Source organism: Pecten maximus, chromosome 4 (genome assembly GCF_902652985.1).
Source record: "Pecten maximus chromosome 4, xPecMax1.1, whole genome shotgun sequence".
Taxonomy (NCBI): domain Eukaryota; kingdom Metazoa; phylum Mollusca; class Bivalvia; order Pectinida; family Pectinidae; genus Pecten; species Pecten maximus.
The window spans coordinates 6,837,293-6,853,436 of NC_047018.1; the positions used below are offsets into that span (position 1 = coordinate 6,837,293).

The 16,144-nt window shown below is 37.3% G+C and overlaps 1 protein-coding gene and 1 long non-coding RNA gene across 2 annotated transcripts; both read left to right on the plus strand.

Annotated features, from left to right (window-relative positions):
* The first annotated feature begins 3,373 nt into the window (after positions 1 to 3,373).
* LOC117325083 lies at positions 3,374 to 5,691 on the plus strand. Its single transcript, XR_004532131.1, has 2 exons — positions 3,374 to 3,500; positions 4,183 to 5,691. It is a non-coding gene; the product is annotated as an uncharacterized LOC117325083 (long non-coding RNA).
* A 2,733-nt stretch (positions 5,692 to 8,424) lies between these two features.
* Positions 8,425 to 10,912, plus strand: LOC117325085 (zygote arrest protein 1-like). Its single transcript, XM_033881015.1, has 2 exons — positions 8,425 to 8,618; positions 10,503 to 10,912. Exons 1-2 carry the CDS (start codon positions 8,478 to 8,480, stop codon positions 10,758 to 10,760), a joined length of 399 nt encoding a protein of 132 aa, XP_033736906.1. The 5' UTR covers positions 8,425 to 8,477; the 3' UTR covers positions 10,761 to 10,912.
* The last annotated feature ends 5,232 nt before the right edge of the window (positions 10,913 to 16,144 follow it).

A 16,144-nucleotide genomic window follows, 5' to 3' on the forward strand; every position in this document is an offset into this window, starting at 1 on the left:
TGACCCCAAGAAACCTACATGCTTGTGCTACTGTATTGCGGTCCCAAATCAGGCATTGGTTTCTGGTTATTTCAGAAGCATTGCGTCTGTCCAAATTCCAACCCAATTTGTTGCAAAACCGGATGGAAGGTGCCATTAGTCGGAAGCAGGTTCACACACTCCGCTGAATCTCGTTATGCCCCCATAGAAGAAGAAGCACTAGCAGTCGCAGACGCACTGGACAAGGCACGATATTTCGTTCTTGGCTGTGAAGACCTCATTATTGCTGTCGATCACAAACCACTACTTGTTTGCCTATCTAGACATCTCTGTGGTGCGTCGAAGCTGTTGTTCCTTCCAGATGATGTATCAACCCCATCATCTATCTTAATGTGATTCGGGCATTTGAGGCTCCAGACGACTTTGAGGATACTTTAGTAGCTGCAGGAGAATCTTCTTTCTCCTCACTAGGCTCACGGGCTCTCACATGGGATAGGGTTCGGATCGCCACAGCCAGTGATGACTCCATGACTCAGCTCCTTAACATGATCGAGGATGGTCTGCCAGAATCACGCCATGCGTATCCACCAAACTTGCGTACTTTTTACCTGTTTCGGTCAGATCTCCACTCACTCGATGGCGTAGTCCTTTACAAGGACCGTGTCGTAGTTCCCCCTTCCCTCCGGGACGAGATATTTGCAACACTACACTCCGCACATCAAGGAGTTTCCATGATGACTGCAAGAGCTGAGGGATCAGTCTTTTGGCCGGGCATTACACGTGCAATTAACAACACCAGACTGGACTGTAACCATTGCAATCGCATTGCACCATCAAATTCGAATGCCCCTCCATACCCGTTGATGTCACCTGACTACCCTTTTCAGTTCATCTGCGCGGATTACTTCACACACAGAGGTGTGAATTATCTTGTTATCGTTGACCGGTACTCCAGTTGGCCAATAGTTGAAAGGGCTTCTGGAGGTGCAGCTGGACTACTCACCTGCCTACGAAGAACATTTGCCACCAATGGCATACCTGACGAGCTAGCATCCGACGGAGGCCCAGAATTCACTGAAACTATGACAAGACAGTTGTTACAAGATTGGGGTGTCCATCATCGATTGTCTTCCGCCGCTTCTCCGCACAGCAATTGTCGTGCTGAGGTTGGGGTAAAAACAATGAAACGACTCATTGCTGAAAGCAGCTCTCCCAACGGTGATCTGGACACCGATATGTTTCAACGTGCAATCCTCCAGTACAGAAATACACCCGACCTTGACCACAAGCTCTCCCCAGCGATGTGTCTATTTGGCCATCTAATAAGGGATTTCATCCCAATCCCACCGGGACGTTACCAACCCCATCGGACATGGCAAGAAACTTTGGTTGCAAGAGAAGAAGCTCTTCGGAACCGCCATATGAGGGATGCAGAGAGATTAACCAAACATACGAGGCGCCTTCCACCACTTACGATCGGTGATCATGTACGATTACAAAATCAGTCAGGACCCCATCCAAAGAAATGGGATAAGACTAGCAAAGTTGATGAGGTCCAACAGTTTAATTAGTATGTCATTCAGGTGACGGTTCTGGTCGCATGACACTACGGAACAGGAAATTCCTCCGGAAGTATACTCCAGTACAAACATCCCCGAATACTCGGACTATCTCGACCGACCTCCCAGCGATTCCGAAGCCGCCACCTACATCTGCTCCCACTCCGCCCACTGATGTTATGGACTCTACCTTACCAATAGACCGTCCTTCAATGGAAGCCTCTCCAAGATCTACGTCCGATCTTTCTGAATCATTCGTCCTTCCCAATGAGATTCCGTTGGCAGGCACCGATACCTCTCCTGGATAGCGCCTCACTGCTCCACTCGCCAGACACAGCCTCCTAAGTGGCATTCTGACTATGAATGTCTTAGGTTATGATTTTTCAGTCTTTGTTCCCCTTCATTTAGTATTCTTTTCCTCAAAGACTTAGGGGGGATAGAGGATTATCGCCCTTAGACTGAGCGATCAGTTATTTCCGGACTTTATAAGTGTGCCGTTTTGATTACTAGGAGATGTCAGATAACACCCGGCTTATTCAATTAAGACTCGTGGGTACGTCGTATCAATTGTTATGTGATTATGTGTTCATATAAACATTAATTAGTTATGTATGTGTCCATTGCTTGTCAACATTAATTATTGTTTTTGTGTTTATTTACAGATGAATCTGGGCATTGTCACGTAATGAACAAATAAAACGTCATATGTCAGACAAATAGAACTGGATCTTATTTATTAATGACACGGAAAAAAACTTAGCAGCCATGTTAGTCTTTAGACAAGATAAGAAATATCAGCATTTGATCATGATCCTCTCAGGATAATTCATAACCAGCTAAATCCCTTTGGTGAGACTAGAGAAGAAGTTTATAGTATATTTTCCAGATGACGACATTGGAGGTCATATTGATTGGAAGGTGACTACGGCAGGTATAACTGCAACGAAGTCTTAAAAATTCACACTATTATTTTCATATCTCCATGCATATCTCAGAATACACAAAAATCTCCGAATCTAACACTCAATACTCACTATAGTGTCTCCAATTACTCCACAGTGACACTAGGTATTATTAACGAATGGATTCCATAACAAGTTAAATCCTATAGAAAATTCCCATAATCAATATAGACGGAGTAACTCCCAAATTTTACTGTTTTCTCTTTTTCTCCTTATATATCACACATACTGCTCTCTCAATGGTCAACACTGACCGCTCTCCTTTCGACTATTCCAGAACTTCTAACCACATCGATTTTTCATTCCAGGATCCTCCGACCTACACACAGCTCGCTCCTCACTATCTGATTGGTCAACATTCTCGCATAAGAACCACTATTGCACAATAGTCTAATACACACATCCCTACGATACATATAGCTACCTACATTACACCTAGCTTGGACCACAGTAAACTAACAATTAAATGTAGAACTAAAAGTATTCCAACTAATGGAATAAAGTGTGAAATATACTTCCACGCTGAATGAATTTCAACCCAACCCGAAAAATCTTAACACAACTGGCTCTATCTCAGGGCATCCCAGGCACGTTAAGAGGTTCGAAATAAGAAAAGTGTGTGACGGGTGGCAAACGATGACGGACGACATTTGTAATCCGGACCTTCTAAGTGAAATGACCAAAGAGAGCGTATACTTTATTTAAATATGGTCTGTACTTGTGTGCATTCTTGTATAACGTTTGAAACCAACATTTCTCTTATGGGGATATTCAGTCACGAAACCGAAATTGAAAATGCAATGTTTTCTTTACTTACCTGGAATATACCTGGCACATTGCCAACGTCCTTATTTATACCCGACATAAATCAACTATCACTTGATGATTTAGGATTCCAGCCAATATGCCAGGCCAGCGTCAGTATGGATATTTCCGATGTCCGTCCTGTAATGGACACTGGGAGAGTGCCCAGGTCTACAGAAAAGGAAGCGGAGGCGATGTAGGTACGCCCTTTCATATACTCCTTACGTAATGGTTATGGACTTATGTGGTATGTTCTGCTTGTGAACCATATTTCCTAGGGATATTAGCCTATAAGATTGAGTCAATTTTTTGTCTCGCCATTTGAATTTTGAGGAAGGAAATGAACGTCCAACAGTAAATGTTTGTATCGAAATAGTTGACCAGCATGTTATTCGAGTTGATCCTTAAGGACACATTATGGTTTGTTATTATAGAATCAAAGTTTAATAGTAAACTGTGTCAAATAATGTGTTATTATAGAATAAAAGTCTACCAGTAAACTATGTCAGATATTGTGTTATTATAGAATAAAAGTCTACCAGTAAACTATGTCAGATATTGTGTTATTATAGAATAAAAGTCTACCAGTAAACTATGTCAGATATTGTGTTATTATAGAATAAAAGTCTACCAGTAAACTATGTCAGATATTGTGTTATTATAGAATAAAAGTCTACCAGTAAACTATGTCAGATATTGTGTTATTATAGAATAAAAGTTTAACAGTAAACTATGTCAGATATTGTGTTATTATAGAATAAAAGTTTAACAGTAAACTATGTCAGATATTGTGTTATCATAGAATCTAAGCTCACCTTTATCATTATAGAACTTTGTAAATCGTTCCTTATAAGGTGCTGTTCTCTGTATTGCCTCAGGATTACTACGAGCAGGAATGCAAGAAATGTAAAATCGCCTGTAGACCCTACAGAGTAGAGTCGCTGCAGTGCCCTAGATGTGGGAACCCTGCGCAGTCATGCCATTGTCCCAGATCGGATGAGCGTCACGTGGACCCGGAAAAGGCTCATCGTAGTGACCTCTGCCACAAGTGTAGGTCGGGTTATCCTTGTGGACACTAGGCACGTATTGACCTCTGCCACAAGTGAGCCTAGGGTCATCCGTGTGGACATGTTTTTGGAATGAAATGTAATTCCTTTAAGACTATTCGTCAGCTATGTATATACAAGTAGTGAAAGTTATAACACGACAAATAATTCAACACATTAATATTTAGATAAATGAGTATTCAAATATGATTTGCCTTCTTTGACACGCTTCTTAATATTTCATAATAGTACACTGTCTTCCTTAAATGTTAGGTCCACGCTGATATTTTTGTTTGTCTTCAGGATTTCATAGTTTTGACATCAATGGTTGCTACACTCTTAAACTTTTCTAGTGGGGAAAGTTTTAATCATTTTAATATTTCTTTAACTGGAAAAACGCTATTGTTTTTATAGAAACCAAGACAGAAACACACTGAAAATGACGCTATTTGTTCTTCTGTGAATTCGACGCCATTTTGTTTATAAGTGATATTATAAGCATCTCTTCGCGAGATAGATATCCAGATGCAGCCAAACCCGTTCCACACGACCTTCCAAGCAGATAGTGAGCAGGTGTCCCAGAAAGATCAGCAAAGTATTATTTCGCACTAGCTCGTCCTCACCTAGTCCTATACAGATTATTTTGTTATACTGATACAATGAAAATATGATGCCATCCTGAGAGTTCCTAAAGCCATATTTAAAGTACGATTCAAATATGTAACGTGCACCTTTGTACTATAGATTTTTTTTCTTTTGGGGGTGGGGCTGTCAATTATTCATATCGATATCCAAAAAATCAATTCTCCTGTGCTGGTTTTCCACACTTTTGTGTCCTAACATCACCGAGGAGAGTGGTATTCCTTATAAATATAGTATTATGTTGTTCAGTTCCCTACCTAATCTGTAATTGTTTTGTGTATATATATAGTAATTACATATCCCGTAAATATCTATATCACATTTACAAAAAGCATTCGAAGGTATTTAAATGATTGCTGTTTTACGAAAACACAACAAGGAAGTACTTATTTGACAGTACATGTACGGAATAAGAAAATGAAAATCTACCTTACCCGGAAGTATATCAGTGATCAAGGACAGGCTTTGTTGATACTGAACTATTGATAAGAGGAATGAGTAAACGACGATTCGGACGACGTAACACCTCCTCTGGAGCGGAACTACGGATATTTTGGATGTTCGTTATGTAAAAGACACTGGGAAAGTGCCCATGTATACTGTGTCAAAGACACAAAAAAGATATGTCGAACTACATATTGCTTACCAATGTGTTTGTTAAATCACCAATTATTAATAAATGTCAATACTTGTAATGCACAGACTTTATAGCGGTTATGTTTCACCGGAAGTCCATAACATACCAATTAACTGATCATAACTCGTCCCTATAACGTATATGTAAAGATACACAGGGTGTTTAAATCAAATTACAATGAATTGGGTAGAGCACCATTAATTATTATTAGAAAATTAAGTGTTCAAATATTAGTTGAAATTAAAACAGCAGGATAATTTGATATTGAAAATCTGTCTTGATGAAATGACGTGTGGATATGTAACATTAGTATTTTTATACTAAGTTACCAGTAGACTATGCTTTTAAAATCATAGAGCAGAGATTGACAGATGTTACAAAACAAAACATGTTAACAAAGATACCTGGTTCGTCCAAAAATTATTGAAAACAAATGGGCCTTTACCACCTTCCCATCAAGATGTTGACATTTCTTTTGAGGTCTTTCGAGATTTCGTCTCCTCTGATAAATCGAGGCCCTTAACAAATCTAACGATTCCTAGAGGAAGAAACATCTTTATTATACCAAAATCTTCATTATATTTGGTATGTTGGTCTTCATTTGTATTTGGTATGTGTTATTAAGTTATCTAATAAAAAAAATATATAATGGCAAATGTTTTGGTCTCCACCTTGGACAAATGTTCAATATGTTTATGTATATTACATACTGGCATTTTTCTATTCTTTTAAGAATTTTAACGGAAGTCGCGATATTAGAAATAATCCGTTGAATATCGAATCAACTGCGACAAGATGGGTGAATGAAGAAACTGGTACAATGAATCGTTCGTTTTTCTGAAAATTAAGGTAACTGAAAATGGGTTTTCTCTGAGACCCCTCGCGGGCTTCCAGCTGGGCTAACAAGAGTGTAATATGCAATTTGATATTATTTCTGAAGCATCTGCTGAAGAACGATTAAAAATTCGGACGATCTGAAAAAAACTTTTGTCAGGCATACTTCAAGGAAGAATGCAAGCGGAGCACCATAGCATAAACCCCTACAGGGTAATAGACATCGAATGTCCGAAATGCGGATTACCTATATCAGAATGCAAAGCCAACGGTGAATGTTTTGTCCAATATTACTATGAGCTTCACGTTGATCCGAAAAAGCCGCACCGATCAGACCTGTGTGACAAGTGTCGGTCTGAATGGAGGTGTACATAGGTGTTCTAATCTAATTTCTATAGACCAGGGTACCATCAAATAAGTTCCCAAGGCTAGCCCAATCTTTGAGTACCGGTCGCCTAATGAACATGGTTGTATAAATTGCCACGAGTGCCTCAATTCGTTTGATTTTATGTCACGTTCTGAAGGACATTAACCTTACAGTTTCTGTTTTTTTTCGACCACTGATTTGGTGTAATTCTAAGTCTAATTTCCCGACAGTAATTATGATAGATTGTAAACAAGAATAGGTCATTGTATATGTTTATACACACTTATTAGAACCTGCTTTTATGTAACGTGATGTAAAACAAGATTTCTCAGAAAGATTTTTGCATCCCTATCGTAAGATCTTCATCGATTCTGTGTTTAATACCAAGATATGGTGAAGCGAGTGAGTGGAAAATAGGATCAAATGTTGACAAGGAGACCCTTGTTACAGGCAGGACAAAACCAAGTGTTCCAGAAAAGCATTCGTCTTTTTCGTTGAAGCTAGGTTATAACTAAGTAATGGCACGTTACCAAAATGGGAAGCGTGATTATGAAACCACTCGACATGTATACTGAACGAGTCGAGCATTATATCATCATCATCATGATCCATCATCAATAAAACATTTCCATCCATGCATGTGCCTACAAATATGAGAATGTATAATCAAATTCCTATAATTTCACAAGACATAATAAATGACTCCACTGTATACAGAAAGTTTCACCATACGCATAATATCAGCTATATTTAGATTTACACATTTTTGTCATCACTATAACTACTGAATATTCAGTATGCTTGCGTGCATCAAAAGCAGACTTTTGTAGAAATGGTCACAATAAACTTTCCAAACATCATATGTTTTTTTTATTAGAAAAAAAGGCTGGGCAAGCTATTTCAGAGTAAGAATAATTTCATTGCACAATTAATCCTTGATATATATATAAAGCTATACAATATTTTTCAATATCGTGATAGCGATAAGTATAAACTAGCTTAACCACTCAGAATGCAAGTTACATGTTCAGCTACGTTAACCAGGGACAGTAATTAAATTATTAAATACATGACCATTGTGTATGTTCAAGTCCGTTGACAGGCGGAAATAATTAAAAGTAGATCCACAATGTACGTGAATGTTGAAAATATATCATGCCGTAGTTATCTATTGGACATGTTTAAAAGATAAATCGCTTCTCACGGCTCTCCCAAGGTTTTACCAATTATTTGAAGAGTTGAGGCATCTAGGATAAGATTATGATGATGTGGCAAATACCATTGAAATAAGAAAATACCTCACTATTCATATCAACATTTTTCTTTACCACACAACGCTGTAAGGTTAGCAAAAAAAAGTTTTATTTTTTTATTCCAAAAACATTTTTGTATAAAATGTACGATATTCCACTAACCTGTAATATCTAGAAACAAAGGAAATGTTTCCTTATGTACCAATGTCTGGGGATGTTTTACAAAACACAGCTAGGAAGTGAAACCATTACTTGATATCTGGAACTTAAAGTATAAGTCTATGGAAAGCGAAAGCGAAAATAGACTCACTAGATATTGATACTTAGAACAGATATATGTATAGACAATGACTTGTACACGCCTAGTAAACGTTAGTCTGTTTAGGTCATAAGAATGTTTAGAGGACGCAGACAAAGGGGACGGGGACGAGGACGAAGACCGCCCCTGGAGCGGAAATATGGATTCTTCAGTTGTCCATCATGTAAAGGACATTGGGAGAGCGCCCAGGTATACTGTATCGAAGGGACAGAGAAGGTATGGCTTTCTACAAAATATGTTTGTAATACAGAGTACACTACATGTATATCAGTATGTTTTCATTATCAATACAAAAGACACCAACAAGAGAACTCTTATTAGAAGCAAAACACCTTTAAATCTAACTTAGAGGGAACGAAGGCTAAACATTACTTATTGAAATTAAACCAGATACGATAAAAAGTATAAAATTGTTAAACACGAATATGCTGAAACCATATTCCTTTTTTGTAGAGTTTTGCTCCGGATGTCGACCATATAACAATTACACAATTACATTGTTTAAAAGACATGTGCTTAAATACATTTATAGCCAGGATCGATCGTTCTAAAAACAACAGTGATGTTTAAAAAGATAAAGGCCAGAGAGTAGGTGATTGGGACAGCCCTTACCTTGCAATCTAAGAACATTAGTTATTACATAAAATATTTCTATGTCGTAGTAATTGATAGAGTTCTTTCCTCTAGATCTACAGTGAGTCGCAATTGCGTTTTCCAGGTATTGGGGAGGTCCTTACCAGCAAGGTCTGTTCAATGTGCCTTCACTATCATTGTTGTATCATTGCAAATGCTTATCATAACAGCGTAGTCGAAAACTGTCCAAATGTACACATGGAAAGTAAAGTTCAAACTAGGTGACTAATGTAGGTGTGAGTTGTGCCAAACAAGCAATCCTAGGTTCTGATCATCATGTTGATTTAGAAAATGAAATGCGAAATCAACAGCCGATAATTCAATGTAAAGACAAGAAAGAATACCAACAAAACAACAAAGCCACAATTCCAACTCAAAGTCAACGAGTGCAAAATATAAACAAAAATGTAAACATGTCGGCATACCCCTGAAAAAGCATAAGGATAAAAAGGCCATATGCCCTGGAAGAGTAAGCGTCTCTTGTTTCATCGAGGACACCCGACGTACATATCTAGGTCAAATCGAGGACACCCACCGTACATATCTAGGTCAAATCGAAGACACCCGCCGTACATATCTAGGTCAAATCCTGGTTAAGTCAATACCTCAAATGCGAGTTAGGGTAGTGAAACAAGCATTAAATACGTCTATCTTCATTTCGCACAAGGAAATATAATATTTCATGAACTCATGATGTCAACTATAAAACTCTCCCATAGTCTTCATTAACCTGCATCCTCTGTCAGTAACAATATGTTGAAGGTGCTACACCCCCGACAAATAGTAATTTTTATCAATTAAAAACACGAATAGATCCGTATGTATTTCTCTTCAGCAATAAAAGTTACACACTTTACATTATTACCACCCTCGGAAAGTTCCATCTTCTTATTTATTCTTAAAATTATAAAAATGAAAATAATTAACTGCGTCCCGAAGAAATTCCATTTCGCTCCGCCCCCATATTGAATGAAATACTGATTGCGAATGCACCGAAAACAGAAACACAAACGAGTAGGAACCAAATGGTGAAGCGAGGAAGGCAACATGCATCGCGATCGTGATATTTCGTAACGGATAATATCTAAATGTTTATTAAGTTTTCATATTCTGTTTGCATTAAAACCTCAGCATTTATTTTTTGTAGTTATGATAGGCAACAGGCAATATATAGTTGCCCAAGTTGAATCTAAAAAAATAAGCCCACCATATTTGTTTTCTCCAGTATGTAAATCTCTACTAGAATGCACTGCGATTAAGGTCATGTGTATGCAAAGTAGATTATAATGTTCAAAAGTTTGTAACTTCTTGGCTTCATTACGACAATTTTTGACGTTATGAAATTATAATTTTTATTTTATTTTTAGAACAGTCTTACAACTAACCTGCGTGGTAAGCCATAGTCATCAACACTTATATTTTGCCCTCATTAACCTTAATGACGAGACAAAATGTGTTCATTTCTAGGTATACTTCAAACAAGAATGCAAGCGATGCAATATAGCATGCAACCCCTACAGAGTAGAAGACATAGCATGTCCCAGGTGTGGATTACCTGTAGCAGACTGCAAAGAAAACGGTGGTTGTTACGATGACGACGACGACGACGACGACGACGACAACGACTACGACGACGACGACGACAACGAACGACACGTAGATGCGAAGAAGCCACACCGAGAAGACCTGTGTCTAAAGTGTCGTTCTGGCTGGAAGTGTACCTGAGAAGGACATACCGTAGTTGAATCCCGTGTCGTTTCCCGAGTATAGCCATGTATTATCTTAAAGTTCTCGGATCCTGCGCCAACTTTCATTTTGGTTTTAATTAGTTAATTTTATATATTTATAGTCAATGAAGCAAACTATACATCAAACACGCACTACGTTGAGACTCTTGTTTACTTCCACCTCAATAATTATTTGCTGTATTAATGAAAATGTAAATACCAGTTTAATACTTATATGTAAATTTTCATTTGATTGATCCACATTGTCCTTGACCCTATGATCAAAATTACCTGGACCTTTGACCAAGTGACATTTATCTTTGGTCAGTTGAATCATGGGTTTATTTCCGACTAAATGTCATAATGTTATACAAAATTTCAATTAACCTGTGATCTTGTATTTTGTGAACTGAACATCTGAACCAAATGTCATGTCAATCGGTTAATAAATACTAAAGTTATCAGCTGAGAGCTAAAGTAGATGGACAGACACACGGACGGAAGGACGGACGGAGTGATTACTATAGGGCACCCGTATCTCTGATATGGGGACCAGATTAAGAAAAAATCTGGTCATTCCTAGAAGGAAGGATTTTAAAGAATAGGCTAAATTTTCTCTATTGAATCCCACCCCTCACACCCATCCCTCAGACCCACAGATTATATAATTAAATAAGTATTTATATGATAATCCGAATTTTTATGTTAATGACCGTAGCGACTAAACAACAACTGTTCTGAATACATAATGACAAAATTAGATGATCTGACAATACGGGAACATTGTACGATGTTTACTTGCCGAAATATACGCAATTTAATTCCAATCCAAACCACCTCCCAGCTTCAGGTCGCCATCTTTGTTAAAATCAAAGCATCTGTGCGTTTGGAAGAGTAAGTACTGCAAAGCTTCTAAATGATCTTGTGATACAAATTTTAAGATTATAATAGAAACGAAATATGGATTTTAAAATAATTTGATTTAAATTACTCATGCTTTAGGTTAGCAAATAGTGGCAATTATTTACAATGAACTTTAACGTTGTACTCAATACTGATCACGTTACTTTTATTTAGACGTTTTCTATTTCTTTCGCTTCATTTCATTTAAATAATTGTTTTAGATTTCCCAGTAATTTCGCGGGAAATGAATTTGATGACGTAGGAAGCCCACATGCTATAGAATCAGGCATCTATAGTCGATAAGTGGAGGTTTGGAGTGGATAACACTTTGGTCCATTAGCTGTATGACATTTCGTGGCGTCGGTTATTAGAACGTGACCCAGAAAACACGACGGTAATAAAAACAGAAGACCATTGAACATTACCGGATTATTTTCGCACTTTTTGAGACACCATTGTGCTAAATTACAATGGAAAGTAACAATGATTTAATTTATAGCTATCGTATCGTAATCTATATGTAGTTGGGCAAGACCTACTTTCGTTTTACAGTTTACGGATATGGTCATATAAATAATTCATCTTCTCAACCATAGTCGAATTACTTCACGGGATAGTTCTATCAAGTATATTTGTACTTCTCATTTACAGGGTGCATCTTTGTTTAAAATTGACTGGTCTGCAGGTGTGATCTGGCTAGTCTCAGCAGACCTTGACCCCAGGATCCCGTTAATATCGTATCCCTTTGTAAACACTTCATAATAAATGTAACTACAACTTTATACCTTCTGAAAGAGACGTGTATATGATATACCATATTTACGTGGATGGATACTTCAGCATTTTAAATACTTTGATATATAAATACTTATAACCGGTAAGCTTGTAATAATAATAATAATAATAAATATTTTATCAGCGTGTCACACATTTTATAGGAAATTAATTTCTCTTAACCCAAGTTCGGTTGAGACTATTTTTTTCCCGTCATTTATGCGAAATAGAACAAAAAGGATTTGAAATAAAGAATTTGCAGTTTTCCCCTAATTGGTCCCATCCCTCAGATCCCTCGGGTCCAGCTTCACCGTTTATACAAAACTGGTAGCATGCTTCAGACCAAATATAGATCAAATTCTTTTATTCCTACAGAAGAAGGGTTTCAAAGAATTTGGCAAATTTCCTCAAGTGGGCCCTGGCCCTCTGTCCCCTGGGGTTGTCAGCCCAACCATTTCTACAATTCTGAATTCCCAACCCTATGGATGCTTCCGGTCAAATATGAATAATATCCAGAGCATAGTTCTGGGAAAGTCTTTGATAGCAATATATCCATACAAGTAAATAATATCGACTTCGTCCTACAACTTGTCTCCTTGACCCCCATGGTCAAAGGTATCATAAATTCAAGAGGATAGTACTCTCTGCTACGTGCAGAAGATTTTTTGATATGATACTTTTGACCATGGGGGTCGAGGAGTCAAGTTGTAGGACGAAGTCGATATTTGGGCAAATGCCTCAAGCCCATGGTGGCACCGTCCCATACATTTCAAAGTGCAGATCCCTATGTCCTAGTGATATATAAGGTATCTCATAATTCAAACTGATAAATGGACATCAGAAGGATATCAGTACATGTACGGAATACGAAAATGAAAATCTACCTTACCTGGAAGTATATCAGTGATTAAGGACAGCCTTTGTTGATACTGAACTATTTATTGATAAGAGGAATGAGTAAACGACGAGGATGACGACGTAACACCTCTGGAGCGGAACTACGGATATTTTGGATGTTCGTTATGTAGAAGACACTGGGAAAGTGCCCATGTATACTGTGTCAAAGGCACAAAAAAGATATGTCGAACTACATATTGCTTACCAATGTGTTTGTTAAATCACCAATTATTAATATATGTCAATACTTGTAATGCACAGACTTTATAGCGGTTATGTTTCACCGGAAGTCCATAACATACCAATTAAAATCATAGAGCAGAGATTGACAGATGTTACAAAACAAAACATGTTAACAAAGATATCTGGTTCGTCCAAAGATTATTGAAAACAAATGGGCCTTTACCACCTTCCCATCAAGATGTTGACATTTCTTTTGAGGTCTTTCGAGATTTCGTCTCCTATGATAAATCGAGGCCCTTAACATCTCTAACGATTCCTAGAAGGACGAAACATCTTTATTATAACAAATTCTTAATTATATTTGTTATGTTGGTCTTCATTTGTATTTATAGTTATCTAATAAAAAAAATATATAATAGCAAATGTTTTGGTCTCCACTTTTGATAAATGTTCTGATATGTTTATGCATAGTACATACTGGCATTTTTTCTATTTTATTAAGAATTTTAACGGAAGTCACGATATTAGAAATAATCCGTTGAATATCGAATCAACTGTGACAAGATGGGTGAATGAAGAAACTGGTACAATGAATCGTTCGTTTTTCTGGAAATTAAGGTAACGGAAAATGGGTTTTCTCTGAGGCCCCTCGAGGACTTCCAGCTGGGCTAACAAGAGATATTATTTCTGAAGCATCTGCTGAAGAACGAATACAAAATTCGGACGATCTGAAACAACTTTTGTCAGGCATACTTCAAGCAAGAATGCAAGCGGAGCACCACTATATCAGAATGCAAAGCCAACGGTGAATGTTTTGTCCAATATTACTACGAGCTTCACGCTGATCCGAAAAAGCCACACCGATCAGACCTGTGTGACAAGTGTCGGTCTAAATGGAGTTGTACCTAGACCTAGGTATTCCAATGAAAATGGTTGTATAAATTGCCACGAGTGTCTCAATTCGTTTGATTTTACGTCACGTTCTGAAGGACATTAAGAAAAAGGTCCAAGAAGGTCCATTAACCTTACAGTTTCTGTCTTTTTTTCGACCACTGATTTGGTGTCTGTTTTGAAGGTCTAATTTCCCGACAGTAATTATAAAAGATTGTTAACAAGAATAGGTCAATGTATATGTTTATACACACTTATAAGAACCTGCTTTTATGTAACGTGATGTAAAACAAGATTTCTCAGAAAGATTTTTGCATCCACTATCGTATTTTCATCTATTCTGTGTTGAAGAACAAGATATGGTGAGGCGAGTGAGTGGAAAATAGGATCGAATGTTGACAAGGAGACCCCTGTTACAGGCAGGACAAAACCAATTTTCCTGTAAAGCATGCGTCTTTTTCGTTAAAGCTAGGCTATAACTAAGTAATGGCAAGTTACCAAAATTGGAAGCGTGATTATGAAACCACCAGGCATGTATACTGAACGTGTCGAGCATTATGCCATACAAATATACATGGCATTATAGTATATCTCCATGAAATCATAATAGTGACCATTAAATTTCTACAACATCTCTCGAAACATCTGTTGTAAGTTTCTTGTAAGCAGTTGAGCCGGCATCTGATTTCTTTCTTCCTTCATTTAATTTATTTTTATTTTTTTTTTAATTTTCCAAACACATATATCATCATTAACAGTCAATAATTGTAATATATCCTCCTCCACACTACCGTCACCACCACCACCACCACCACCCACCACCACCACCATCATCATCGTCACCATCATCATCATCCATCCATGCATGTGCCTACAAATACGACAATGTATAATCAAATTCCTATAATTTCACTAGACATGATAAATGACTACACTGTATACAGAAAGTTTCACCATACGCATAATATCAGCTAGATTTAGATTTACACATTTTTGTCATCACTATTACTACTGAATATATCCGGTATGCCAGCGTGCATCATAATAAATTTTGTGGAAATGGTCACAATAAACTTTCCAAACACCATATGGGCTTTTTGACTAGAAAAAAAAATAAAGCTGGGCATGCTATTTCAGAGTAAGAATAATTTCATTGCACAATTAATCCTTTATATATATATATATATATATAAAACTATACAATATTTTTCAATATCGTGATAGCAATACGTATAACCTTAACCTTAACCACTCAGAATGCTAGTTACAAGTTAAGCTACATTAACAAGGATCAGTAACTAAATTATCAAATACATGACCATTGTGTATGTTCAAGTCCGTTGACGGGCGGAAATAATTAAAAGTAGATCCACAATGTACGTGAATGATGAAATTATGTCATGCCGAAGTTACCTATTGAACATGTTTAAAAGATAAATCGCTTCTCACGGCTCTCCCAAGGTTTTACCAATTATTTGAAGAGTTGAGACATCTAGGATAAAAAGATTATGATGATATTGCAAACTTACCATTGAAATAAGGAAATGCCTCACTATACATATCAACATTTTTCTTTATCATACAGCGCTGTAAGGATTAGCAAAAAAAAGTTTGTTTTTTTTTAAATCAAAAACATTTTTGTATAAAATATCCGATATTCCACTAAACCGTAGTATCTAGAAACAAAGGGCATGTTTCCTGACTAGTTTCCTTATGCACCAATGTCTGGGGGTG